Source organism: Saccharomycodes ludwigii, chromosome IV (assembly GCF_020623625.1).
Source record: "Saccharomycodes ludwigii strain NBRC 1722 chromosome IV, whole genome shotgun sequence".
In the NCBI taxonomy this organism is placed as follows: Eukaryota; Fungi; Ascomycota; class Saccharomycetes; order Saccharomycodales; family Saccharomycodaceae; genus Saccharomycodes; species Saccharomycodes ludwigii.
In genome coordinates, this window is record NC_060203.1 from 56,483 (window position 1) to 82,178 (window position 25,696).

At 30.4% G+C, this 25,696-nt stretch overlaps 11 protein-coding genes across 11 annotated transcripts; 5 read left to right on the forward strand and 6 right to left on the reverse strand.

Annotated features, from left to right (window-relative positions):
• Positions 1 to 494: 494 nt before the first annotated feature.
• Positions 495 to 1,496, forward strand: RAM2 (bifunctional protein farnesyltransferase/protein geranylgeranyltransferase; the record flags this gene model as incomplete). The annotated part of the gene is made up of 1 exon (XM_046080037.1): positions 495 to 1,496. The coding sequence occupies one exon, from the start codon at positions 495 to 497 to the stop codon at positions 1,494 to 1,496; it is 1,002 nt and encodes a 333-aa protein (XP_045934039.1).
• Positions 1,497 to 1,855: 359 nt separating this feature from the next.
• Positions 1,856 to 2,920, forward strand: YVH1 (tyrosine protein phosphatase YVH1; the record flags this gene model as incomplete). The annotated part of the gene is made up of 1 exon (XM_046080036.1): positions 1,856 to 2,920. One exon carries the CDS (start codon positions 1,856 to 1,858, stop codon positions 2,918 to 2,920), a length of 1,065 nt encoding a protein of 354 aa, XP_045934040.1.
• Positions 2,921 to 3,134: 214 nt separating this feature from the next.
• On the reverse strand, positions 3,135 to 3,968 carry MND2 (Mnd2p; the record flags this gene model as incomplete). Its single annotated transcript, XM_046080035.1, has 1 exon — positions 3,135 to 3,968. The coding sequence occupies one exon, from the start codon at positions 3,966 to 3,968 to the stop codon at positions 3,135 to 3,137; it is 834 nt and encodes a 277-aa protein (XP_045934041.1).
• Positions 3,969 to 5,513: 1,545 nt separating this feature from the next.
• SWD2 (WD-repeat containing protein SWD2) lies at positions 5,514 to 6,503 on the forward strand (the record flags this gene model as incomplete). Its single annotated transcript, XM_046080034.1, has 1 exon — positions 5,514 to 6,503. One exon carries the CDS (start codon positions 5,514 to 5,516, stop codon positions 6,501 to 6,503), a length of 990 nt encoding a protein of 329 aa, XP_045934042.1.
• An 83-nt stretch (positions 6,504 to 6,586) lies between these two features.
• Positions 6,587 to 8,710, reverse strand: HCS1 (ATP-dependent 5'-3' DNA helicase HCS1; the record flags this gene model as incomplete). Its single annotated transcript, XM_046080033.1, has 1 exon — positions 6,587 to 8,710. The coding sequence occupies one exon, from the start codon at positions 8,708 to 8,710 to the stop codon at positions 6,587 to 6,589; it is 2,124 nt and encodes a 707-aa protein (XP_045934043.1).
• Positions 8,711 to 9,156: 446 nt separating this feature from the next.
• On the reverse strand, positions 9,157 to 9,684 carry ATP7 (F1F0 ATP synthase subunit d; the record flags this gene model as incomplete). Its single annotated transcript, XM_046080032.1, has 1 exon — positions 9,157 to 9,684. One exon carries the CDS (start codon positions 9,682 to 9,684, stop codon positions 9,157 to 9,159), a length of 528 nt encoding a protein of 175 aa, XP_045934044.1.
• A 983-nt stretch (positions 9,685 to 10,667) lies between these two features.
• On the forward strand, positions 10,668 to 13,250 carry PUT3 (Put3p; the record flags this gene model as incomplete). The annotated part of the gene is made up of 1 exon (XM_046080031.1): positions 10,668 to 13,250. The coding sequence occupies one exon, from the start codon at positions 10,668 to 10,670 to the stop codon at positions 13,248 to 13,250; it is 2,583 nt and encodes an 860-aa protein (XP_045934045.1).
• Positions 13,251 to 13,325: 75 nt separating this feature from the next.
• Positions 13,326 to 18,494, reverse strand: URB1 (Urb1p; the record flags this gene model as incomplete). Its single annotated transcript, XM_046080030.1, has 1 exon — positions 13,326 to 18,494. One exon carries the CDS (start codon positions 18,492 to 18,494, stop codon positions 13,326 to 13,328), a length of 5,169 nt encoding a protein of 1,722 aa, XP_045934046.1.
• A 530-nt stretch (positions 18,495 to 19,024) lies between these two features.
• Positions 19,025 to 19,768, forward strand: INA22 (Ina22p; the record flags this gene model as incomplete). The annotated part of the gene is made up of 1 exon (XM_046080029.1): positions 19,025 to 19,768. One exon carries the CDS (start codon positions 19,025 to 19,027, stop codon positions 19,766 to 19,768), a length of 744 nt encoding a protein of 247 aa, XP_045934047.1.
• A 289-nt stretch (positions 19,769 to 20,057) lies between these two features.
• Positions 20,058 to 23,903, reverse strand: DAL81 (Dal81p; the record flags this gene model as incomplete). Its single annotated transcript, XM_046080028.1, has 1 exon — positions 20,058 to 23,903. One exon carries the CDS (start codon positions 23,901 to 23,903, stop codon positions 20,058 to 20,060), a length of 3,846 nt encoding a protein of 1,281 aa, XP_045934048.1.
• An 825-nt stretch (positions 23,904 to 24,728) lies between these two features.
• On the reverse strand, positions 24,729 to 25,247 carry ARC19 (Arc19p; the record flags this gene model as incomplete). Its single annotated transcript, XM_046080027.1, has 1 exon — positions 24,729 to 25,247. One exon carries the CDS (start codon positions 25,245 to 25,247, stop codon positions 24,729 to 24,731), a length of 519 nt encoding a protein of 172 aa, XP_045934049.1.
• Between the last annotated feature and the right edge of the window lie 449 nt (positions 25,248 to 25,696).

Consider the following 25,696-nt stretch of genomic DNA (forward strand, 5'->3'; position numbering starts at 1 on the left):
CTTGACCGATTTTTAACGGACAAAACAGAACAAAAATAAAAATAAAATATAAACTTGCTTTGCTGTTCTTCATGCGGGGTTTGTCGTATACTGATTTTTGTTTTACCCGGATGTATTATACACACAGTAATAATCATAAATAACTTTTCTCTTTTATATTTTACCGCAGATAACAAATCAGTTTGACTGGTTTGAAAAACATCGTCATATTTTATATTCAATGCCATATCTGTGGTGCACGGATTTACTATTATACTTTTTTTTTTACCTCTTTTCTCCCCCTTGAGCCCTTATTGCAATTGATTAAAAGGGAAATAAATAATAAAAAAAAATCACCATCATCAGAAATACTAGTAATAATAATAATTGTCTTTGCTCCATTTATCACATCAACAACTTTTAATTCCCTTATAAATATAAAACAGCAAAAGTTTTAAAGAGGGGAAACAAAAAAAAAAATATATATATAAAAGGAACCTTCAACTATACCATATATGTCAATTCAACAAGAACAATACACATTTGATGATTTAGATTTATCCAATGTACCACCAATACAAGATAATAGTAATCACAAACTTGATCATCATCATCCCAGAGAACTATGTAAAATTTTATACTCCAAAGACTATCTCCATACCCTAAAAATATTTAATGCTTTACTAAATTCAAATGAATACTCTAAAAGGTCTTTGTACATCACTAAACAGGTTATTCAGTTAGTTCCAGCCTATTATACTGCTTGGAATTTCCGTTTCCATATTTTACAAAAGTTAATGGCATTATCGGATACAGAAAATGAAATCACTTTGGATAAAGAGTTGGATTGGTTGGATGAATTTACCTTAAACAATCCTAAAAACTACCAAATATGGTCCTATAGAGAATCTTTAATTAAGGATACTGTATCTTTTCCCAATCAACATAGCTTAAAAAGAGAATTGCCCATTATTGAATTAATGATTGATGATGATACCAAGAATTATCATGTATGGTCTTATAGAAAATGGTGTGTTAAATATTACCAGGACTATACTAACGAATGGAAATTCTGTGACAAATATATAGATAGAGATGTTTACAATAACAGTAGTTGGTGTCACAGAATGTTTATCCTAGAAAATATGATCTTGGTTTCCACGCCCATTGATCGTTTGTCATTAATTGAAAAAGAAACCAAGTATACTATGGAAAAGATAGACTTGGCCCCACAAAATATTAGTTCATGGAACTACTACCGTAGATTACAACTATTACTATTAAATAACGGTACCGACAACCATAAAAAAAATATTAATTTACAAAACTCTATTGAATTTGCAAACAGATTTAACACTACGAGCTCTTATGCACTAGAATATTTGGCCTTTGCTTATTCAGCTTTAGATTCACAAAAATATAGAACACAAATATTAGAAATATATCAGTGTTTAGTTACAAAATATGATCCTATTAGAGCAAATTATTGGAAGTATAAGATAAGTGAATTAGAGTAGAAAATATGGTCAATGACTTGTATATTTATATATTTACATTTGTAATATTAATCTACACCAAGCATATGTGGTATTTTATTTAAAAAATCGTTTTTTACCGGTCATTGGTCATTCTTTGTATTACAAAAAAATGTTTTGCTTCTAAACGTTTCTTTTTTTTTTTTTTTTTTTCGCTTTTTTTTTTTTTTTTTTGGCTTTTTTTTTTTCAACTTCATTGAAGAAATGCTCTTCATTCAAACAATAAATACTCATTTTTTTTTTTTTTTTTTTTTTTTTTTTAATAATTCAGCTGTTCATCTTTTTTAGTCACCTCTATTGTATTAAGACACTAACATATATACATATATATAGCATTAATAATGGACAGAATTTTAGGTGGTATATACGTAGGTTCAGTTCAACCAATTATTGATCATACACCACTAAAGTCTCAATACAACATCACACATGTATTATCGATAATAAAATTTAAAGTTTTACCAGAATACCTGGTACGGAAAAGTTACGCTTTGAAAAACGTTCCAATAGATGATTCTGATACTGTAGATATTTTACAATACATAAACGAATGCAATAGATTTATAGATCAATGTTTGTATCCAAACGAGCCTGAATATGATCCGAGAAAAGTCAATTTCAAGAAGATCCCACAAAGTGGTAATGCTGTTTTCATTCATTGCCATGCCGGTATGTCAAGATCCGTAACTTTTGCTGTATCTTATTTGATGTATAGATTTGGATTGAGCTTAACCACCGCTTTACATGCCGTTAAACGGAAGAGACCTCAAGCCCAACCAAATGATAATTTTATGGACCAATTAGGAATATTTGAAAAAATGGGTGGCCAATACGTAGATGATAATCACATACTCTATAAACAATGGAAATTAAAGAATGCTGTTAAAATTAATCCAGATTCAACTGAGATATTAACAACTAATGATGAATTGTTTACCAATAATGAGAATTGTATTGTTACGCCTAATAATATGCAAGAAGATATGAGCTTGATAAGGTGTAAAAAATGTAGGCAAAGATTAGCATTGTCATCTTCATTTATAAAACATGAGCCTCCAAGCGAAGAGTCTTCTGAAAGTCACTTTATCAGAAGAGCAGCTGGTTCCCGAAGAGTTGTTGACATCGAAAAGTCACAAGATCAATGTTCACACTATTTTGTTGAGCCATTGAATTGGATGAAAGAGGAATTACAAGGTAAACAACAATTAGAAGGAAAATTTAATTGTCCTAATTGTGAAAGTAAAATTGGTGGGTATAATTGGAAAGGTTCAAGATGCAGTTGCGGAAAATGGATGGTTCCTGCTATTCATTTATTAGCTGCAAAAGTTGATAAAGTACCTGCAAAGGGTAAAATTTTAACCAATGCTGTTAATTTTACTGGAGAAACTAAGAATGCCAATGTTTAAAATGTTTTATCTTTTTTTTTTTTTTTTTTTTTTTGTATTAGTTTGATTATTTTTGCACATCTTTTGCCATCATTTGTATATATAAGTTAATGTATTATACATTTATATCTTCAAGTTTCACTAACATCTTTTAAAATATTCAAAGAAATGAAATAATTTTTTTTTTCGCAAACAGATGATACAACGTTATTTTCTTAATGTTGCTATTTTCATATTACCAACCCTCATTGTGACCTTGTTCCCCCAATTCCTCATTGTATAAGTAAGAATTATGTTCATACTGGCCATGTTCTTCATATTCATACTCATCTTCCTCTACCATAGCATAATCTTGACCCATATCATAAGAATCCGTTATATCCCCATCTAAATTAATGTCCATATTTACACTATGCACCGAAGTATCATGGTTATTATTAGTGTTATTATTATTTTCGTACAGGGATCTACGAAGAACTCTATTAGAATAATCTAATTCTTTTATTTGTAGTGTATTTCTCTCTTCTTCTTTTAAATAATGTTCTAATTCAGCCATAGTTTTATCACACCCAATTGGAACAAAAGTGTTCCAACCTAAATATTTAATATCTTTTCTCAGGCTATTCATATATCTGTAGTTTTCCTCAAACATCATGTTACAAGCTACATCATTCTCATTAAAAGTGAAAAACGGAATGTCAGTGCTAGGGGTATATGCATTCAAAGGTATGAACCTGTCCATAAACCTTCTTCTCCTCTTATGAAATCCATTTTTAGAATTTTGCTTTCGATATACTTGAGTTCTTTCTTCGATGTTGCTGTTATTTCCTGAAATTCTATTCAGATTAGCAGCACCCCTTGCATTGTAAGTGGCATTGTTATTGCCATTCCCATTTAATTCTTCTTGAATATGTCTAAAAAAAGTTGTATCAAATAAAGTTTTCTTGGTATAAGTTAAACATTCGATATTATTATTATTATTATTTTTTTCATTGTTTTGATTATCGTTATAATTAATGTCAGCCAGATTTGAATCTGATATATTTTCTAAAATAGAGCTAGAAAACATTGATCTGGGTATATTTCTGGGAATCTTGCTTTACTTCTTACTTTTATAACTTGATAATGATCTATAATGAGAATGTAAACAAGATTACACTTGAGTGACTATGTCGTATAAGTAAATTATGAGTGTGTTTAGAGTTGAAAATTTATAAAACTACTAAAAAAAAAAAAAAAAAAAAATATAAAAAAATAAAAAAAAAAAAAAAACTTAACAATCTGCACACAAAAAAAAAAAATATATATATATATATCTAGTTTTAATCCTAAAGTCATTTCTAGAATACACCTAAACAACATCACAAGACTTTTCACTTCCTCAGAATTTCACAGGTACCAAATTTTTAAAAAAAAAATAAAAATATGAAAAATATGTTTCAGATATTATCAACTCTACTTCAATAAATAAGATATCTTATTATATATTATGAGTTTGATAAGAAATAAAAATAAACAATCTGAGTATCTACAATAATTGGTTAGTTTTTATTGATTTAGTCATTAGGTTTATAATAAACTATAAACAAATGATACCAATATTATTTAATCCAAATTTTGTTGACTTAATGTTGGTCCTGCACTAGCCCTTGAATTTTTTTGTATGTCTTTAGCGGTTCTGGTAACTTGGGTAGAAACATCATTACCTAAATTATTCAAAGTTTGGCTCACACCATCAACAAACGTATTTAATGGGTTGATAGACTTGAAATATGAACTGTTCTTTGCGTATGAAATTAACTTGTGGTATAAATATTGACCAAAAGAAGTATAAGCTTTGGCAATACCAGATAAATTACTATCTTGAAAATTTAAAATAAAGCCAGCATTTTCACGGACAGCTGCTAATACGATAGCAACTAACGCCAAGTCAACAGAAATATGTATCAACTTTATTTTAATTTTATTTTAATTTTTTTTTTTTTTTTTTACAGTACAAAAATTAAATCAATTAATTATAAAAGCACTAGTTAGTAATATAATTCTTATTTTCGTTTCGTTTTATCTTTTTTTTTTCTTTTTGTTACGATCTAATGAAAATAGAACTATCAAAACACAAAATAGCACCTAAAGAATTGAATTTTGAAAAAGTATTGGGTTTTATAATACATACTGATCCCATTTTAATCAACAATAAGCAATATTTTTTTTTTTATATTTGGTAAAAACTTGTTATGAACCTGATCCAAGTTTTTCTTCTTATTCTTCCTATAAACCTTTTTTTATTTTTATTTCCCTGAGAAATAACCTGAATAATTCTAAAATAGTTATTAAGAAAATAAAAAAAATATTAGTTAAAGTAAAAATGAATACAAGAAAAATGTAAACTGGCGTTTATTTATGTAATTATTTTTTTTTTTTTTTTTTTTTTTTTCTTTCTTTCTGTTCGCTTATTTTTTGTATGATGAATTTTACATTTTGCTCAACAAGAAAATTCCCTTCCTGGTCGCATTCAGCATGTACTTATCTTATTTCCTCTTTTTGTTGACTTTGTTTCTTATAACAGAACCTCGTGTTTAAATCACAAAGAATTATCATCAAACAAGGAGTTATAATGAACCTGGATATCAACAAAAATTCATTAAAAAACTTTCAAGTCATCAAATCGTTTAAGTTGCCTGAAAAGGATACAAGTCCAGTAACTTCTTTAAGTTTTGATGACCATGGTCAATACTTATTGGCTGCTTATGCCAACAATAACATGCAATTGTTTGACTCAGTAAGTTGCAGATTTCTAAATACAATAGCGTCTAAAAAATATGGTTGTCATGCTGCTCAATTCACACATTCACAGGCAGAGTGTATCTATTCGAGTACAATGAAAAGTTTTGATATAAGACTTTTAAATATGGAAACAAATCAATACCTAAGATATTTTATTGGACATGGTGCATTAGTTAGTGATTTAGAGATGAGCCCGCTGCACGATGTTTTTTTATCTGCTTCATATGATGAATCAGTAAGATTATGGGATCTTCGCGCTTCTAAAGCACAAGCTATCATTCCAAGTTTAGTACCCACCTGTATTGCTTATGATCCAAGCGGCCTGGTCTTTGCAGTGGGAAATCCAGAGAACTCGGAAATCGGTTTATATAATGTTAAAATGTTACAAGGGGGTCCATTCTTGGTTATTAAAGTAAATACACAGTTTGCAGGGAAATGGAATAAATTGGAGTTTTCTAATGATGGGAGGTACCTTTTAGTTTCTTCTTCAGCTGGGAAACAGCTCATCTTGGATGCATTTACAGGTCAACAATTGTTTGAATTAGTCGGTACCAAGCCCTTCCCCCTGAGAGAATTCATGGATACAGGCTCTGCATGTTTTACTCCAGACGGCTCATTTTGTTTGGGTTCAAGTTACGATGGAAGGGTAGCTGTTTGGGATGTAGGCAATTCTATAAGTGGTAGGCCCTTAAACCCATTCACATACATAGAAGGTGCACCGAATTCTTCAACGAGAACAATAAAATTTAATCCGAAATACGGTATGTTTGTCACATCGGATGAAAATATAGATTTTTATGTATATACAAATGATGATTAATAATATATAAAGATTTCTAATATGTAACAATAGCAAAATAGAATTGGAATTTAGAAACGTCATTTTTTTTTTTATTGTTACCTTCAGTTATCTTGCAAAAGCTCACTAATATCTGGATATCTAATTTCCATGTTTTCTTCAGCCCAAGAAACCCAATCTTTTAAAAATTTAATATTTGATCTCTCTAGTGTTTCCATATTACCAATTACACATAATTGTCTTCTTGGACGAGTCATTGCAACGTTTAATCTTCTGTCGTCTCTTAAAAACCCAACATCATACGTATCATTACTTCTTACTAAAGATAAGATAATAACTTCTTTTTCTCTCCCTTGGAACCCATCAACAGTGGATATTTCCACTTGGCTATACTTAGAATGAACCAAGCTTTTCAACAAGGATACTTGAGCACTATAAGGAGAAATTATACCAATGTGATCTTGCAAAACATTGCTATTGAGTAAATCCTTCACATGTTTTAATACTAAATAGGCCTCATTTTCATTATACTTGGAAGAAATCAATATGCCATCACTATCGTCTCGTTCTTGTCCTTCCAAAAAATCATCTCCTTGTGTATCATACCAAATCAGTGGGATTTCTGTGTTTTCGTCTACATCAACACCAGGCAAATCACTTAATAGTCTGTTAGCAACAGAATCTGCCGCCAAAAGCTTGTTTTCATACATCTCTTTGGACGAAAATTCCATAATTTTTTTATTCATACGGTATTGTACATTTAATAAAAGCTTGAATGAATCACCATAATGATCTTCCAACCTGTCAAAAATAGTTTTGCTCAATGTATTCTTGATAGCATCGTTGTCTTCCGTCTTCACTGTAGGTGGCAATTGTTTGTTGTCGCCTGCCAAGACTAACCTTTTCATGTTTGATCTGTAATGGCTAATTAGTGGAATCCAGCATTGTGGTTCTAAGCTTTGAGAGACTTCATCAATAATTAATGTACTAAATAATTTGGGGTCTATATCATAAGCTTGCAATAAAACTTTTGAACTTGATCCATGGAGAGTACAAACCACAACTTTACTTTGAATAATTAAATCATTAGTTACTTTTATTTCTCTTCTTTTCAAATCTTTTCTTAATTCTTTAACCATTTTCCAACCTTCTCTCAAATCTTTGTATGATTTATACTTTTTAATTTTTAAAATTGTATCATCGATTTCTTTACGTAAATCCTTTAAAATTGACCCATTCTCTCCAGTTTTAGCCAAAACATCTAATGAATGGGATAAATTGGCTTCCAATAATCTAGCTGGATGACCGATCCTCAATAATTCGTTTCCCGGAATAACTTTGCCTAATCTTTCCAAAATGGTATCTACTGATATATTAGAAGGGCCACAAACCAAGATTCTTTCCCCCCTGTCATACAGTTGTGCAATCAATTCGACCAATGTATAAGTTTTGCCAGTTCCAGGTGGGCCATGAATAATGCTGATCGTGTTATTTAGGGCAAAATCAATAGCTTTTTTTTGAGAAGTGTTCAATTGGTCGTTATGAAACTGACTGCTACAATCACTAGAACCATCATTGGCATTTTTTCGAGCAACAAATTCCCTCTCGCATAATAAATATTGCATGATTTCATTATTAGGCAAATTTTCATACTCATTCAACCTTCTCATCGTAGAACACATCCGTGTATAAGTAATTTGATTCGTAGTTTTAATTATATGCAATTTTTTAGAGGAATATAAGTCAGAAATAGTAGTGGGCTCAGCTTTGGCTTCATCAATTGAGATGGTGATTAAACTGTCTTTAATTTTAAAAATTACGCCCTCTTCAATTATATCACCATTTTTGTTCTTACTGGTACCATTATTGTTGTGATTATTGGATGAAGTTTTCTGTGCAGTCTTTTTAAGTTTATTGCTACGTGAAGAAGAAGAGGAAGAAGTTATAATGACTATATCACCAACCTTAAAGTCACCTGTATTGGTAATTTCTTGAGATATAGCAGAGTCTGGGGCTAATTCCACATATAGTTTTCCACCCAACCCTGTTCTTATATTTTCTACAACTAAATTATTAAGTGCATAACCATTGGAAACCAATTTCTTCAAGGGTAGGTTGTTTAAAAGTTTAGTGGTTAATTCAACGTCCTGTGCTTGTTCATGAACGATTGCGTTTAGAAACCTTTCTGAAATAAGTTTATTGGAAGCAGAGTCAGTAGCAACCGACATTTTTTTTTTTTTTCTGTTTTGTTATTTATATTGATTATTTAACCTAAACAAACTGCAAAATAGTAAAAGCTTCAATATATGTGTATATATTTTTTCCGCCAATACAAGATGAATTTTTTTACCATCTTTACAAAAGCAAAAGCAAAAACAAAAACAAAAAAAAAAATAACCAAAATATTAATTATCATTGATATATATATATATATATGTATGTATATATCAAAAAAAAAAAAAAAAAAAAAAAAAAAACCATATTCTCCTTAAGTTATAACTCATTAAATTGATAATAATAAAATCATTACTACTATTATTGTTGTTCTTGTTATTATATATATATTAATATATAATTAAATGGATGAAAAATATTGAATATAAAATATAAACAAAAAAAAAAAAGAAAAAAAAATTCTTATTCTGTGGATCAATTACTTATTATTCCTTTTTTCTCACATAGCATTCAAATCACCAAATTTGGAAGCATAACCTGGAACCTCCCATTTACCCTTTTTGACCATTTCTTCAACCTTGGCCTCAATTTCTGGTTTAGATTTGGCTAATTCGTCAACAGTTAATTCATCAAATGGTCTTGCACTTTCGATGTTCCTCAAGGTTTCTTGCAAATCCTTTAATTCCTTAGCAACAACCTTTTCAGTTTCTTGGGCATTTTCAATGGCCTTGCTCTGGAAAGCCTCAATAACAGAGATTTGGCCGGCGGTTTCGATAGTAACTGGCTTATAAGAGTTAAAGTAGGATTCAATCTTGGAAACAACATCACCATTCTTCAAGACTGAACGGTAATGACTGAAATCAACATCAGTTGGTTGTTGTTTTAATTCAAATAACTTTCTACGGGCTTCTTCATTTCTCTTTCTAAAAGAAGCCAATTCTGTGGCTGTCTTACCGGTCAATTTCAAAGAGGATATAACCTTGGCCCATTCAATTTTATTGGCAGCAGATTTAGCTAATGAAGACATGTTTAATGCGATATATGTAATAGTTGGTAGGTTTTCTTTATTTTTTTTTTTTTTTTTTTAGAAAAAAATAGGATAAAAAGAGGGGAGTGGGAGTGGACAGGGGAAATAAATCTTAAAGAATAAAAATTGAAATGAAAGAAAAAAAAACACTTTTGTTAGGTTTCTTACCCAAATATAAACTTTACAGTGGAAATGTGTTTAAAATAACGTACGTAGAAAGTTCAACAAGTATTAAAAACTAAAGAAGTTACTTTGAATGTTACAAATCGTTCACAAACGCTCACTTTTAAAAATAAATACAAAAGAAAAAAAAAAAAAAAAAAAAAAAAAAATAATGCTAATATTTCCTGAGTACTGCCGGTTTTCTGACCTCAAGAACTGTAGTGTCTCAGAAATGCACGTATTCATCTGACACAGCCAATGAAATTCCATGAAATTCAAAATAAAATAAAATAAAATAAAATAAAATAAAGTATTACCCTATCTTAGGGCATAGTCATTTAATTCACTTGCCCTGTTATAGGGCAAGTTTATGGTTATAGGATTTTTGTTATAAGATTTTGAAAGGTATCGGGAATAGAATCCCTTCAATGCATAATTATATTTCTTTTCATCGTTTGATAATAAGAGATAATGATTCATATTTTAGAAATAATTTATTTTTTTACTACATAACAACATTCTAGAAGAGTTCCACAACGTCAGGTTATATTAAAATCACAAAAGAAAGAGTGAAATACCTTATTGTTTGGCATTTATTATACTCTTAGATATTTATCACAATATATGACTCTATACATGATTTTCTCTTAAAGATAAAAAGGTTATCTTTATCTGTTTTCTTGTTTTTTTTTTTTTTTTTTTGTTTTTTTTTTTCTCTTTGGTGTCTCTATTTCTTTTTTTTTTTTTTACTTTTTTACTTGTTCCTCTTTTCTCTTAAAAGCTTCTAAACGAGCACTCTAATTACTAGAAGAATCTTAAACATGGATGTTCCTGGACTGTTATCTGAAGATGCTACTTACGATCGCCATAGTACTTGTGAAAAAATTCAGCAGGATAGTACTTCTATCAAGAAAAATATTGTTAAGTATACTAAAATGAAAAAAACAGAAACGGGACCCGTAGAAACCATTTCCACAAATAAAAAACAAAAAAGATCCTCTTTAGCCTGTATCAGATGTAGAAAAAGACACATGAAATGTCCCACAGGGAACCCATGTGCTAACTGTGCTAAAGTGGGAATTGCATGTGAATATATGGTTCCAGATAAAAAGTTAAACGTTTCAATGACTTATTTGCAAAAATTACAAAAAGACTTAATTGATTTGAAAAAACAAAATATTCAATTGAAATCTGATTTGGACTCACATTCAAAAAATACATCTACAGTTCTTAATAACACAGTTCTTAACTCTTCCGCTACCGATACTGTCACTAAAAAAGGCTCTTCCATAACAAATCCATCTGTATCAGATCACACTATCAATGAAGAATGTGTTCCCAATTTTGCTGATAGAAGAGGCAGATTAGTAGGTTCAAGAACAGGTCAAAAATATTTTGTAGGTTCCTCTTCTATGACCTTGTTTGGAATGGAAATCCAGTCTTTGGTTCAATCAGCTAAAAATAATAGACAAAAGCATTTAAATGAAAGATCAAACAGTAATGACAATATTGGTACAACTGATAATAATAGTAATAATAATAATGATAATACATTAAATCAAATTTTTGCTTCAAAAAACACAAATACGTTGCCCGAGGTTGTGGATACCAGTGCTAAACTACCGGAACCAATAGATAGAGTCTTGGAAGAGGAAGGTAATGCTTATAAAATCGTGTTGTCTGATACAGCAATCGGTAATAATAATACACTCAGCGTTAATTTTACATTACCATCGTATTCCTACGCCGTATTACTAGTCGATACGTTTGTAACATATAACGACGGTTGCTTTTATTTTTTCAACGAAGGGTTTGTAAAAGAAGGTTTGAGATTAACATACAACGGTGAAAATGTCTATCAAGATCAAACACTACAAACAATCTGGTTTTGTAAAGTGTTATTAATATTTAGTATTGGCGAAATGTATTTGGGTAGATCTAATGATCAAGACGGTCTCAAACTAACGAGCAGCAAAGGTGGTCCTAGATTACCTGGATCAGGTTTTTTTGAACAAGCTTCTGAAATTTTCGACTGTTTATTTAGTAGTGGAAGAATTGAAAACTTGACCAAGAAAGGCGGAATTGAGGTTATGCTACTTTATGCCTTTTATTTACAAGTTGCCGATTGTACTATTGCATCTTATTTCTATTTTGGTCAGGCCTTGAGGGCATGTCTAATCCTTGGGTGGCACGTAGATGCTGAAAGAGATACATTGACTAGATTTGAATTGGAACATAGAAGGAGGATATGGTGGACTGTTTATATGTTTGAAAGGATGTTAAGTTCCAAGGCTGGGCTACCACTAAGCTTTATGGATAATACCATTTCCACTGAATTCCCCAGTGATTTCGATATGAGTAACCCACCTTCTCATTGTGAACACTATGTTTTCCCTGAGTCTGATTACATTGTAAATTGTATCAAAATAACACAGATAAATGCAAAGATTTTAAGCAAGTTGTATCAAAGACAACCAACTTCCAATATCTTGCCCATTTTGAAAGGAATTATTTTTGATTTACTACAATGGAGATCAAACTTGCCGGATTTTCTACAAGTTAATTTTGATGCCGAATCTTTCCATATTTCCAGGCTTTGTACTAATATGTTTAGCGAGTATTTCCAAGGTCTAAATTTAGCCATAAGACCATTACTATACCATTTCACATCTATACTACTCCGGGAAATTGGAGAATTGGCTAAAGATCAGCCTGTACCCTACATAAATTTACAAAAATATTCTAGAAATATATCGATGTTTTTAAACTGTTCATTGCAAGCATCGATAAATCTTATTAAATCTATGAGAGATGTAAGCCAGCAAAACATGGTTGCATTATTCGGTTATATGGATAGAGAATATTTGTTCACCTCTGCCTCTACCCTAATACTCTTTATTTCAACATTTGGCGTATATGAGCAAACTAAAGTTTATTTAGATAGTGCACTACAAATATTTACAAAGATGCGGAACTTGGGTAATAATCCAGCCGGGTTAAGAAGAAAACAGTTATTGAAATTAATGTCAGATTTGGATTTTCATCACGTTATGACAGACTTAATTGAAAAGCACAATGACAATTTGGAAGCCAACTTCAAGTACGATGAACACTATGGTTCAGAAGTCAAAATAGTTTCTATTCCATCCTCGGTTTCTACTACATCGAATATATCACCAAGTATGATGCCTTCCTCTTCTTTGTTTTCTAATAATAATGATTCTCTTCCTGACACACATATTATGCAAAAGAATTTTTTTATCTTAACCGAAAATGTGTTGGGGCATGACGCAAATATCAGCTTTGAAAACCTTTTGGAAGATTCTAATGATTGTGTTCATGATACACAGCTATGGAAAGATATTTCAGATCAAGCAATGTGGCTAGGGCACACAAAATTATAACATATATACATAAATATAAATATACTGAAAAGTTAAAAAAAAAAAAAAAAAAAAAAAAAAAAGGAAAGAAATAAATTATAAACATATTCTTTTAATCAAATTTTCTGCATCATCATTAGACCATTCTCTTAGTCTTTTGGTAGAACTCAATAATACACTGTAACCATAAGCAAGCTCCTTATTGGTAATAGCATCTTGTTTTAAATTTAAATAATTTGTATAATTCTTTACACTTTTCCGACCATTGTGTAACTCTTGCCATTTTCCCCTTTTTTCAAGCAAAGTGATGTATTGACTAGATTCTAGTTGTGAAATAGCAGCATTTCTAGTGACCATAATACTATTATCATCTGTTTGTTGAATTCTACATATAATAGAATTTATAATAAAGTTCATTCTATTGTTCAAATATGGATTATTTTGTAAATTTAACAACCATTCAAACAAATTGTTTCTTTTAATAAAATCGATATCCTCTGTAGTCTTGATACCATTGTATAAAGTATCTAAAAACCATGACAAAAATTTAAAATAATTTTCATAATTACGAGTATTTCCAACCTTATAGTTTTTCAGCTCTAATAATAATGGGAAATCGTGACTCCTAATCAATGGAGCATTTAATACCCAACGGAAAGCAATTTCATACATAAAAGACTTGGGTTCCAATAGGGACCTAGCTATCCGACAAATAGCAAACCAGAATAATGGACATATAATTTCAGCACTACTTTTATTTTTATTTTTGAAAAAAGTATAGTTAATTTTGGTCAAAAGAAGCTTAAAGATATGTTCTTCTTTAATATTACTGCTGTGCTTTTCCATACTAAAGAGCATCTGCTGAACCATAATAGAAGCAATTTTACAAGTCTCGGCACAATGGCTGCAAAGAGATAGCAAAATGAAAAAAAATAAGCCCGAGTTTAAAAGCCTTTTGATCTCAAACTTGTAAAAAACATCACCATCATCCGCCTCGATTTTTTTAACCAATTCTCTATTGTTCAAAATGAGCAACATAATAAATTTGGGATCATATATTTCAGAGAGCATATTTGAAGAACCATTCAAAATATTAATTTCATCATAGTATGATTCCAATTTGTCCCACGAATTCAAGTCATTTAAAGTAGGAACTTGGGGTAATGTTGGAATATAATTCTTAATGCTTTTTTCAACAACGCTTTTACTTAACGAAATAATGTAGCCCTCCGCTTGTGAGGTAATCAATCTAACAGACCCGATTAATTCTAGTTCTTCATCTGATAAAGAGTCCAAGAATTCCCAGGAATAAATATTTTTTGTCCATATAATCGAACTTTTAGATTCAATTTCTTCTAATATCTCATAAAGTATTCTATCCTCCAAAGAGCAAGTACCTTGATAAAAACTTAAAATCGATTTTTGCACTGTTAAACTTGAATTTTTGGCAACATCTTTAAAAAATAAGCCTTTAAGGATCAGCGCGTTGTAAAAACGTATTTTTGGCAAATAATTAAATGGCTTCAATAACGGATTTGACACATTATTAACAAAAATTTGCAATAATTTGCTTCCGTCAAACAAATTGGATGGGGCAGTTGTAATCAACTTTAATATATATCTAACAACTGATTCCCTTTCTCCAAAATTTTTCGTTAAAAATATTTCCAATTGGGAATTTAGCACTGCAGCAGGAACTAGTTCCCAAACGTTTTGTACACACAAAAGATCTTCCAAAGAGACCAACAAATCATTTAATTCAATGGTAATTAATCTAATATCGGACAAAAAGGAAATGTGTTTGTTTACAAATAACATTGTTTTATGAATCCAAATAATAATATCTTTATTATGGAAATCGTTAATTAATAGAACAAATTTAACGGTTTGGCTTGAATATTTGTCTTTACAGTCATTTAATATGTATTTCAAAATATCACCCTTGGCTGTATCAGTTAAAACTTCAAAATTGTTGGTGAATAGCATCAATAAACTGTTGAAATCGACAAATTGATTGTTCCGGAATGATTCCAATGATTCCAAAACAGTATCACTTAAAAACTCTTTCACTCCTGGTCTGGCGGAATATTTTTTGGGAATATTGCTAGCAAAAAATATACGAATAGACTCATTCTTAATTTGAGCTTGCAACGTATTCAATAATCCAGCATAATCTATATTTTTTAAACATTCTTTGACGATAGGTTCATTATCAAAATTCAAAGCTAAACTTAGTGCATCTGCAACAACAATATTTTTTACCAAATTCCACCTAATAAAATCACACAAAACCACAGACAAACTGGATATTGGTATGACTTTAATAAACAAAGCATGAGAAATGGGCACGTTATCCTTACTCAATTTACTTAACGCAATAAATAAGTCATCGGGATTTAAAACTTCCATATATTTTGGCAAAATCTCCGTTGATATTAGCTCAGATGGTAAATATCCCAAACTCAATTGAAAGATTTTACCAGCATATTTATTTTGAGATAATGTAACGTAATTTTCGAATAACCCACATAAAATAGTGTTAAACTCTGTAGAATACGTATCTAATTGTTGGAAAACTTCAACTAAATCGCAAGTAATATATGCCTTCTTATCCAAGCTATTTCCATTTTCAACACTATCTTTTGTCAAACAAAACTTGTTGTAAAATTTTGGGGCTACTATTTCTTTTTTACAACATTCATCTGTTAACGCGTAGCCACCAATTTTTTCAAATAGCATGTCAATTGCCGAAGCAATTCCTTTCTCGTTAATAAACAGCTTTTCATTTGTTGCAATATTTTCAATTCTGACAAATATGGCAGCAACATCCAACATGTTAACTGGGAATCTGGTCGGTAGAGAAGAAATTCTTTTCAAAGGTAAAATACTAACGTAATTATAAAAGGATGTCCCCAAATTCACAAAGTATTCATCTAATTCGTATAATTTGTTAATACTTTCCTCAGATGAAGATAGATACAAGTTAACCAAATTTTCGTCAATATCTGTACGGTTTCTGACGAGTTCTAAAATGCCCTCTTTTGATTCGCCAATAAAAGTTAAATTTCTGAAAAAAATGCAAAGCCATTTACAAATAATGTCATAGTTAGTGGACTTGTCAACAAACTCCCATTGTTCCATAAGAGCGAGTATAAAGGGGGAAATACGTTTATAATCATTTGATAAATCGATATATTTAAACGGTGTTTTAACACATCTGGATACAGATTCATCAATTAATTTCCACAACTTGGGCCATTGCTCTGTATCCTTTGCATTAAAAACTAATTTCAAACTATTTGTTAAAGCTGCTATTGGAGAAGCCAACAATCTCTCGTAATCAAACAATTGCGTATCTTGAATTAAATTGTCAAGCAAATTTGAGATTTTAAAAGATATCTTATCGCTTGTATTAGTGTACGAGCTTAATTTTAGAAAAATAGAAAACGGAGTTCTCCCACTTTTAGCAATAGTGTTCCACCATCTTGTAGAATCGTTCAATCTCTGGAATTCTAAATAATTATCCAAAATAGCAACTTCGATTCCTTTCAAATTTCCGTCTTCGTTCATTAAATCATTGAATGGATTTTTATCGTTTGGCAAAGTGATATTAAAGAATGTTGGGAATAACTTACTATAATATTTTAGAGTGACGGTATATGAAAGTAACAATATCTTGTTTTTTTTATATTTTGAATACGAGTCAGCAAGACTGGATACAATGACTGATAATTCAGGTAACCTTGTATATATCGAATTTAAAATCTGTGATTTATGCATGCTCCAATTTTTCTTGTCAAATAATTCCACCACTTTTGTTAATTTCTGTAAAACAAACACGATTAATTGTGTACCCAACTGTTTAATTAAGGGAATCTCATTTTGTAAACATCTGGTTAAGGAACCCTTTGTTAAGGATAAAGGCATGATATTATCCAGCACTATATCTGCATTGGGTAGCAATTCAGTCTCCACATTTTTAACTTTATCTGGTATGGGCAAAGATATGATTTTCCCCAAAAGTAGAGTCATACCAAACCAAAAGGACGTCATTTTTGGAGCATGAACACCACATTGAGAGATTAAATGATTCGTGTATGGAGCCACCAATTCTGGAACATAAAGCAAAATATTGATGACTAAGTTACATTGATTGTCATCTTCCCACGGTTTAAAACTGCACAACATAGAATACAAAATCTTGTTATAAAGTTTAAAAGTTTTCCCATTGATTTCTAATGAGGCCCCTAATTGGGCCCTTGAACCTGTTGAGGATAAAGTATTTGAAAACCAAACTTTGTTGTCATTGAATGCAACACCAAACCTTTCATTGGTTGCATAAATGTCATAAAAGCTAGTAATTTTTTTAACAATCTCATTATTTGTAGAATAAAAAAATGGTTGTAACTTGGATACTGTATATTCGTTTAAAATTTTGCACTTTGTGGATTTTTTAAACAGCTTTTCCTTTAAAATTTTTTCAATAAGTAAATCTATTGTAGATATAATCAATTGATCATTATCAACTTTAGCCATGTATTTAAACCAAACACTCATTATTTTTGAATTATCTATCAAGATATCTTTTCTTAGCAAAGGTGGAGAATTATCTAACAAAGAAATCCAAAATAAAATAAAATTATATCTTAAAGTGAATTTATATTGTTTCTCTTTAATTACTGAAGAATCAGAAAGTTCATTTTTTGAGGGTGTCAAAATTTTTGGTAAAGTGGGCAATGAAAAATCAAAATGAGATAAAAAATCATCAACAAATTTACCATCTTGGAAAGTAACAATATTTTTCAACAAGTTTAAGCATGGGTTTGTTAATGACGCTCTCATATTGTTAATACCTCTGTATAAATTCTTCATATACTCTGTTAATATTAATTGAATGAGTTGTTCACCATATATGAATAAAGCAGGATGAAGGTTTAAAATTTCTAGTAATTTATTTAATTTATTTAAATGGTCAATAACTTTCTTGTGATCGTTAATAGTTGCATAATAAGACCATGATTGTACAAGTTGTGTATGTAACTTTTTAGAACAAAACTCAATTAATGGAGTAAAATCATTTCCAATTGATGAATCACTTTTATTGGTAACACGGATACTTTTCAAAATACTTTCTAACGACTTTAATTGTTCATCACCCAAAGATAGGAAAGATGTAGACGAAGAATTGGATATTTTCTGTTTCCATTTCCTTTTATTAGGATTAGAAAATGGAATATCATCTTCTATACTTTTGGTTTCACTCATGGTATCCCTTCAGTATGTATATATATATATATGTGTGTGTGTGTGTGTTTGTATGTGTAAAGGATATTCAATTTCCTATTTTTTTTTAAAATAAATAATATTTTATTTTGGTGGGAAATTACTAACAAGAAAACATAATATCTAAATTATACACACTAAGCAACAACATTTATATGTATGTAAATATTATGTATTTTTCTGTCAATTGAATAAATTTTTTTTTCAAGCGTGAAAAAAAAAAGAAAAAAAAGAAAAAAAGAAAAAAAGAAAAAAAAAAAAGAAATGTGCGTTTTCACGTGATCACAAAAAGCATGTTCTGCACCCGTACATCTTTGTATGTTTAATAAGGGGATATCTCCGTTAGTTGAAAAAGTGAAAGGTTTAAGAAAAAATAAATTGTTCAATTGTAATAATAAGCGAAAGTAAAATCACATTTATATATTTTATATTGGTCAAGACTAATTCCTGAAAACAGAAACCAAAACAAGTAAGACACAAATAGCGCATAAACGTGTTTTAAACCTACATCTATGTTTCGTTTATCTTTCTTTAAAAGACCAGTCACAAACGGTTCAAAATTGTTAATTAATACCAATACTTTAAAATGTGCTTTCTCCTATTCAACAGCGGCAAGTGAAGCAAAAAAATCATCTAGAAAGATTGATAGCTCTATGTTAAAGCCATTGTTTTATGTAATTTTAGTAGTATCTGCTTTAAATAAGGTTAGTGAACAACAAAAACAAAATGCAGAGTTAGAACGTAGGTATAGAATGAAACTACAAATATTACAAGATCTAATTACCAGATTAGAAAAGAACAGAAAAGTTGATTTTGATATCAACCAAGAGCTAAAGTTGGTTCACAAATTATTTGATAAATATGATAACAAGTATGATGACACTTCAATTATAAAGCACAATTATACTGAAAAAGAAATCGTTGATAGTTTAAATGGTATCAATAATAGAGATTATAACAATAAAACTGATGATGACGAAGATTTAAATAAACTATTCAACGATATCTTAAAAGATATGGACAAGGACCCTGAGCAAATTAAGAGGGAAAATATCGAAAAAGAAATTGAGTTTAAGGAGAATGATGTTAATCAAGATGGTATCATTGTTAATAAAGCCTTGCTAGAAGCTGAAAAGCAAAAGGAAAAATCAACTTGGACCGACTACAAAGCTGATATTGACCAGCATATTGTGGTGGAAAAAGCTGGTGATTTTGCTACTGCTGCAGAAGACACTAAGGTTTCTAAATTTTTATAAACTGTTTTATGCATGTATTATTATTATTACTATTATTGTTAATATTTTATTTATGTTTTTTATGTTAAAATAAAAGATATCCCTGTAAAATAAATCTAAATTAAATGGTGCAACCCGTGTGAGGCTTTGCTGATATTATTTTAGGTCCATGTATTTCGCATTAAAAAAAAAAAAAAAAAAAAAAAAAAAAAAAAATATGATAAAAAATAAATATTAACCATCACACATAACTTTATTCATATATGTATATATGTAGTATGAAATAGTATAAATATTTAGAAAATAAAATTCAGTCATCAATAGGATTAGTTACGTCCTTCGATTTGCCTTCAGGGGTTGAATTAGAATTAGAAATAGTTGGTGTGGGTATCGATGCTTGGTTAGAATCACCGGATTTTTGGAATTCATTGCTAGAACTAGCATTGCTATTTTTAGAGATGCCACTATCGCTATGTCTATCAGTATCCTTTTTATCACAACTAATGTTATCATTATTATTATTATCTTCATTAACCTTATCGTTTATGTTAGTAGAATCACTTGTCGAAGTAGGTGTTTTTGAAACTTCATTCATCAGAATGTTAGTATTTTTATCGCTATTTTTATTAGTAACATCATTGGTTTTATTTAGATGATTATCAGTAGTACTGGTAATAGAGGCAGCAGTGTTTTTGTTGTCACTATCATTAATGTTATTGTTGTCATTTTTAGTGCTACTGTTATTATTATTGTTGTTGTTGTTGTTGTTGTCATTGTTGTTGTCATTGTTGTTAATATCATTGCTATCATTGTTGTCCGTATCATTGCTATTATTACTATTGGTGATATTAGTATTAATATTATTATGGTTACTATTTTTTTTTGGACTTAAAGCAGAAAAATTAGAAATATTCGACCCTGAACGAATATTATCCTGTGTCTTACAATTATTAACCATAGCACTATCGTTATTTGTAATGTTGCTAGTGGTAGTGGCAGTGGTAGTGGCAGCAGTAGTGGCAGCAGCAATAAAATCACTTAAACCGGGAACGTTATCTTGTAAACTTCTCAAAGTCTCCAAAACTTCAGGAGACAAATTTTTTAATTTATCCATAGATATTTTATCAGGTGCAGATTTTGCTGTATGAGTACTGTTATCGTAATTGTTTGGGTCATATGTAATATTATCATTGTCAGTAAAATTAATTTTAGTTTTATTGTTATTATTAATGGCCGTGTTGGTATTCGTATTATTGGCAACAGTTGCAAAAGCATTTTTCGTTTTATACTGCGATTGTTGTTGTTCAACCAACATTGGAGAATTAAGTTGCTGTTGTGGCAAAACAGAAGGTGCTGATATTGGCATATTCATATTAGATGATGAGGATAATAACACATTATTCAATTGGTTATCATTATTAATAGTAGAAGAAACACGATTAGGAATATTGCTATGTGCACGCGTACTTGGAGTTTGAACACGAGAAGGTGGCAGCGGCACAAAATTGTTTTGATTTGTGGATTGCGGAGAACCAGCAACCGATGAGGCAGGAACTGCTCCACCCACTGTCAAAGGCTCATCCGTCAATAAACCTGGAATTTGTATCAACAACATTAATATTCTATCCAATGCAAATTTAGCTTTTTCAAAACTTTTCGAAGTGATTCTTAAAACCCAAACGTATTTTCTCAAATAATCTCTAAATTCCAAAGCTTCCTCTTTGGTGGTGGATGTAACATATAGTAATGCGGCAAAAGTGCCCATCAAAGCCAAATTACCCGTGGAACTTGAATACCAAAATGCATTGGTATGTTCGCTTTTTAATTCACAAATAAACTCAATTGCTGCAGCTAGTCTTGTCTTAGCAGCTTGTCTACAAACATGCGTTAATTCCTTGGGTGTGTTAGAATCTAAAGTACTAATGATTTTCCTGTGTAGAGTTATTTCAGCAGCAAAATAGGCTAACGTTAAAGACGCATTGCTGTTGAATTTTTTGGCTTGAAAATTGTTGATAGACAGTTGAGGGGGTAATGAATGGTACCATTCTCTTAACTTTAATTGTAAGGGTTTGGCCAATTTCAATACATATTCCACCCTATTCGTTGTGGCTAAGGCACCTAAAGTGTAAAAAGTGTCTAGAATCTCACCCAAAATGATACTTAATGAAACATATTGCTGAAATAAAAGCTTACCATTATTGATATCATCGGCTGTGGGTGTCAAGTCCATCAATGATGCAAAACTGGGGGATTGTGCGCTGAATATAGATTTTTGATTATTGCTACTATTTCCCTGGTTTACAGAATCCATGGTGGGTGAATCTTCTGGGAAATCTTCCTCTCCCAACATTTTAACTAGCCAGTTTCTCCCCAATATCAAATGTGAGTAACGTCCCTCTAGTAAAGAAATCCACTTATCCATAGCCCATACAGCCCATGCCAATCTACGTCTTAATCCTCTTTCCCATCTGGGTAGTCTCCAATCTTGACAATCTACACCCAACCCCAATTCCTCCGCAAGGGCAACAACTTCTGATACAATAACCCAATTATTGGTGGAGTCTGCCCTGCACATTAAAATCAATAGCCCAGTTTGAACAATACTCAATTTAGGTCTCTCTATAACATCAAAAAACATCCTCAGTGAAATCGAATTTAGCTCATCTTGCACATTTGGCCTGGGAAAGCCTACTAGCTGCGGATGGAAGTCCCACCACTGTAATGCCAAAGAATATATCGATGCTAGTAGAGGAGCTGTTAGTTCCCTATATGACCTGGAATATTTTTCCATAAAAACTCTTTCGTGTAGTATTGGAAAATATGGATGTATTATTTTGAAAAAAATGTCAACCAAGACTTTACCGTGAGGATGTACTAATTTTTCCACGTAGTCAATTTCCTGTGCTTGTTTCAAATACAGAGATTCGTTAAAATCATCTCTCAATACAAATTGAACAGTTGATGCAACTTTACGTAAAGTTAAAGTTTTTGATATCTGAATTTGATCAATTTTGTCTAGTTTAACATGGTTCACAAGGTTAATGTCGAACAACGAAGTTGGGCCAACATAAAAAGAAGATCTAGGGTATTGGATAGGAACAGCAGGGGTCATAATTTGTTGTTGGTTCATCTGGCCGTTGTAATAGTTTTGTTTAACTAAGTTGCTTCCTGATAAGGTAAATTTTCCAATACTACTGTTGCCACTATTACGATGGTTTCGTGTGGTAGGAGTCGTGTTGCTTTGGTTGCTGTTATTAATCATAAACTGTAAATTTGAAGGACTCGAAGAAGATGACGTAGTCATATTTGTGTTGTTGGTGATACTACCACTGTTTAAACTTAAATTATTTAAATATTGTCGTTGTTGCGAGGGAGGTGCTATACTTTGTAACATTTCTGAATAATATTGTAACGAAGATGAATTATTGTTACCATTATTGTTGTTGTTGTTGTTATTATTATTATTATTATTATTATTATTATTATTATTATTATTATTATTATCGAGTTTGGTTCTTTTTAATAATTCATGAACATTAACATTTTCATCAACCCTTGAACGTTTCAGTTGATCTAATTCTGTGGCAGTCTTAGTAGCTGGAATCTCAGAATAAGTACATTTGATACCTTTTGTTTCGCATTGAACACAACTTTGTAAATTAGGCACTACAACACATTTGGTTTGCCTTCTTCTACAGTGATCACAAATTTTAGTTTCTTGAATAATGGACTTATAAGCTTTAAATCCGTTACCATTAGCGGTAGCGGTGGTGGTTGTAGGAGGACTGTTAACATTGGTTGTTGGTTGTTTAATCAAACCTTGATAATGTTGAATTAACATATCCAGATTCTCTCTATCGCTGTTGTTACCAGTTGCCCTTGTAATTAAATCATTGTTAGTTTTATTGTTATTATTGTCAGGAGAAGCAGCATTTGAATTGTTTAATAATTTACTCTGAGTTGAATTTGCCAAATTATTTAAGATACTGGCATAATCGTCATTAAAGCCTAGCATGGAGCTGTTGTTGAAATTTGTATTATTATTAGTTTTCATATTGCCATTATTTCTAGGAGAATTCATTGAAGTTAATTTATTATTGTTGTTATTGTTTGGCATAAATTGATCGAAATTCCATGGAGAAGTTGGTTGCGACATGGTTTTTTTTTTTTTTTATTGCTCCTAGAATAACAAACTGTTTTGATAAAGATTGTTTTATTATTAAGAAAGAACGAAGAAGAAGAAAAAAAAAAAAAAAAAAAAAAAGGATTCTTCTATTATTGAAAAAAAGAAAAAAAGAAAATTGAATAAGAAAAAAAGAAAAGAAAAGAAAAGAAAAGAAAAAAGAATTCAGTATAAAACAAAACAAAAAAAACCCCCCTTAAACTTTTTAAAGCTGAGATGATAGAAACAGATGATATTATTTAAAATGTTTTCTTTCTTTCTTTCTTTCTTTGTTATATCATATTTTTTTATTATTGTAATATATTAAAAAGTATTGCTAACTGTTGTTATGCTATATATTTAAGAAAGCAAGAGGGGAAAAGACGGCAAGAAAAAGTTAGCGTGTAAGAGGGGAAATAAAACAGAAAAAAAAAGAAAGTAGGCAACACGTACATGCAAATCTTATTCAATATCTTTTTTGCTCTACTAATATAAACTCATCGCCATCTTTCCCTACAAATTTACCCAACAATTTCAACTAAGCTTTTTATTCTTTTTATAAAGAAAGCAAAATGTAACATAATAAATAATTCCATTTTTTTTTTGTATCTGCCGGCTTCTTCCACCAACGCACGTGATGAACTCGCCCCCCCCCCAAAAATAAGATAAGAAGCACAATCACTTCATACGAAAAATACTTTAAGAAAAAGGAAAAAAAAAAAAAAAAAAAAAAAAAAAGGATCAGTGCGTTAATGGTAATGAATCAAAACCGTACTAGTAGGTCTATTACTATAATAAATATACGTTATATAGCTACGTCTAATAAACAAACTCACTTAAATAAGCTTCAGCCACAAATCTTGCTCTTGCATTTAAAAATAATTTCATCTCACTAATCTCCTTATCTACATCTTCCATAAACTCAATAATAAAGTCAACCAACTTGTTGGTTTTCATAGATTCAGTATGTTTATTAGTAATTAAAAATGAAATGCTGTAATCATTATTTATTGGCACTCTTCTTAATATGTAAAAGTTTTCTGCACGTTGTTCCAAAAATCTCGTAAACTTATGAACCAAGATTGTTTCAATTTCATCAGCCTGCTTAACTTTAATACTAACACGAACACTATTAACACTTGGTTCAATTAACACTTGCTCATGTTCATTACGTGATATGTACATGGGCTGCAATAGCAATTCCGCACTTGGATGTGGGACTTCTATTTCTGGTCTATTATGTCTTTCAACTTCTTGCGAAGAAAAATTGGACAAGTTTAAGGCAGCTTGTAGAGAATAACGAACAGCAGTCAAATATGGGCGCAGAGATTGAGACATTGAAAAGTTTTTGGGTGATTTGAATGCTTTTAGCGATATTGCTGTTAATATACCTGACTGGACAATAAATTTTTAAAAAAAATTAAAATTCCCATGTGCACAATAAGGTAAGGAAATCTGGAAAATAGAGGTAAAAAATAAAAATTGAAGTAAAATTAAAAAAAAAAAAAAAAAAAAAAAAAAAAAAAAGGAGAGGGTATGAAATTCAATAATAGTAAAAGGGAGGGTAAGTGAAGCAAAAAAAAAGAGTGAGGGTAAGCAGAAACTATTAAAAATAATAACCAAATAAATTCATCAAAATTACTACCCAAAAAAAGTTGTCATTATGAACTAAGCAATCAGTTCATTTTTAAGGTTAAAATATCTGTCTACACAAATATATATATATATAACTAAGGCGACACTAACTAAATAATAACGTAAACTTTTTTTTTCTTCCCCCCCCCCGT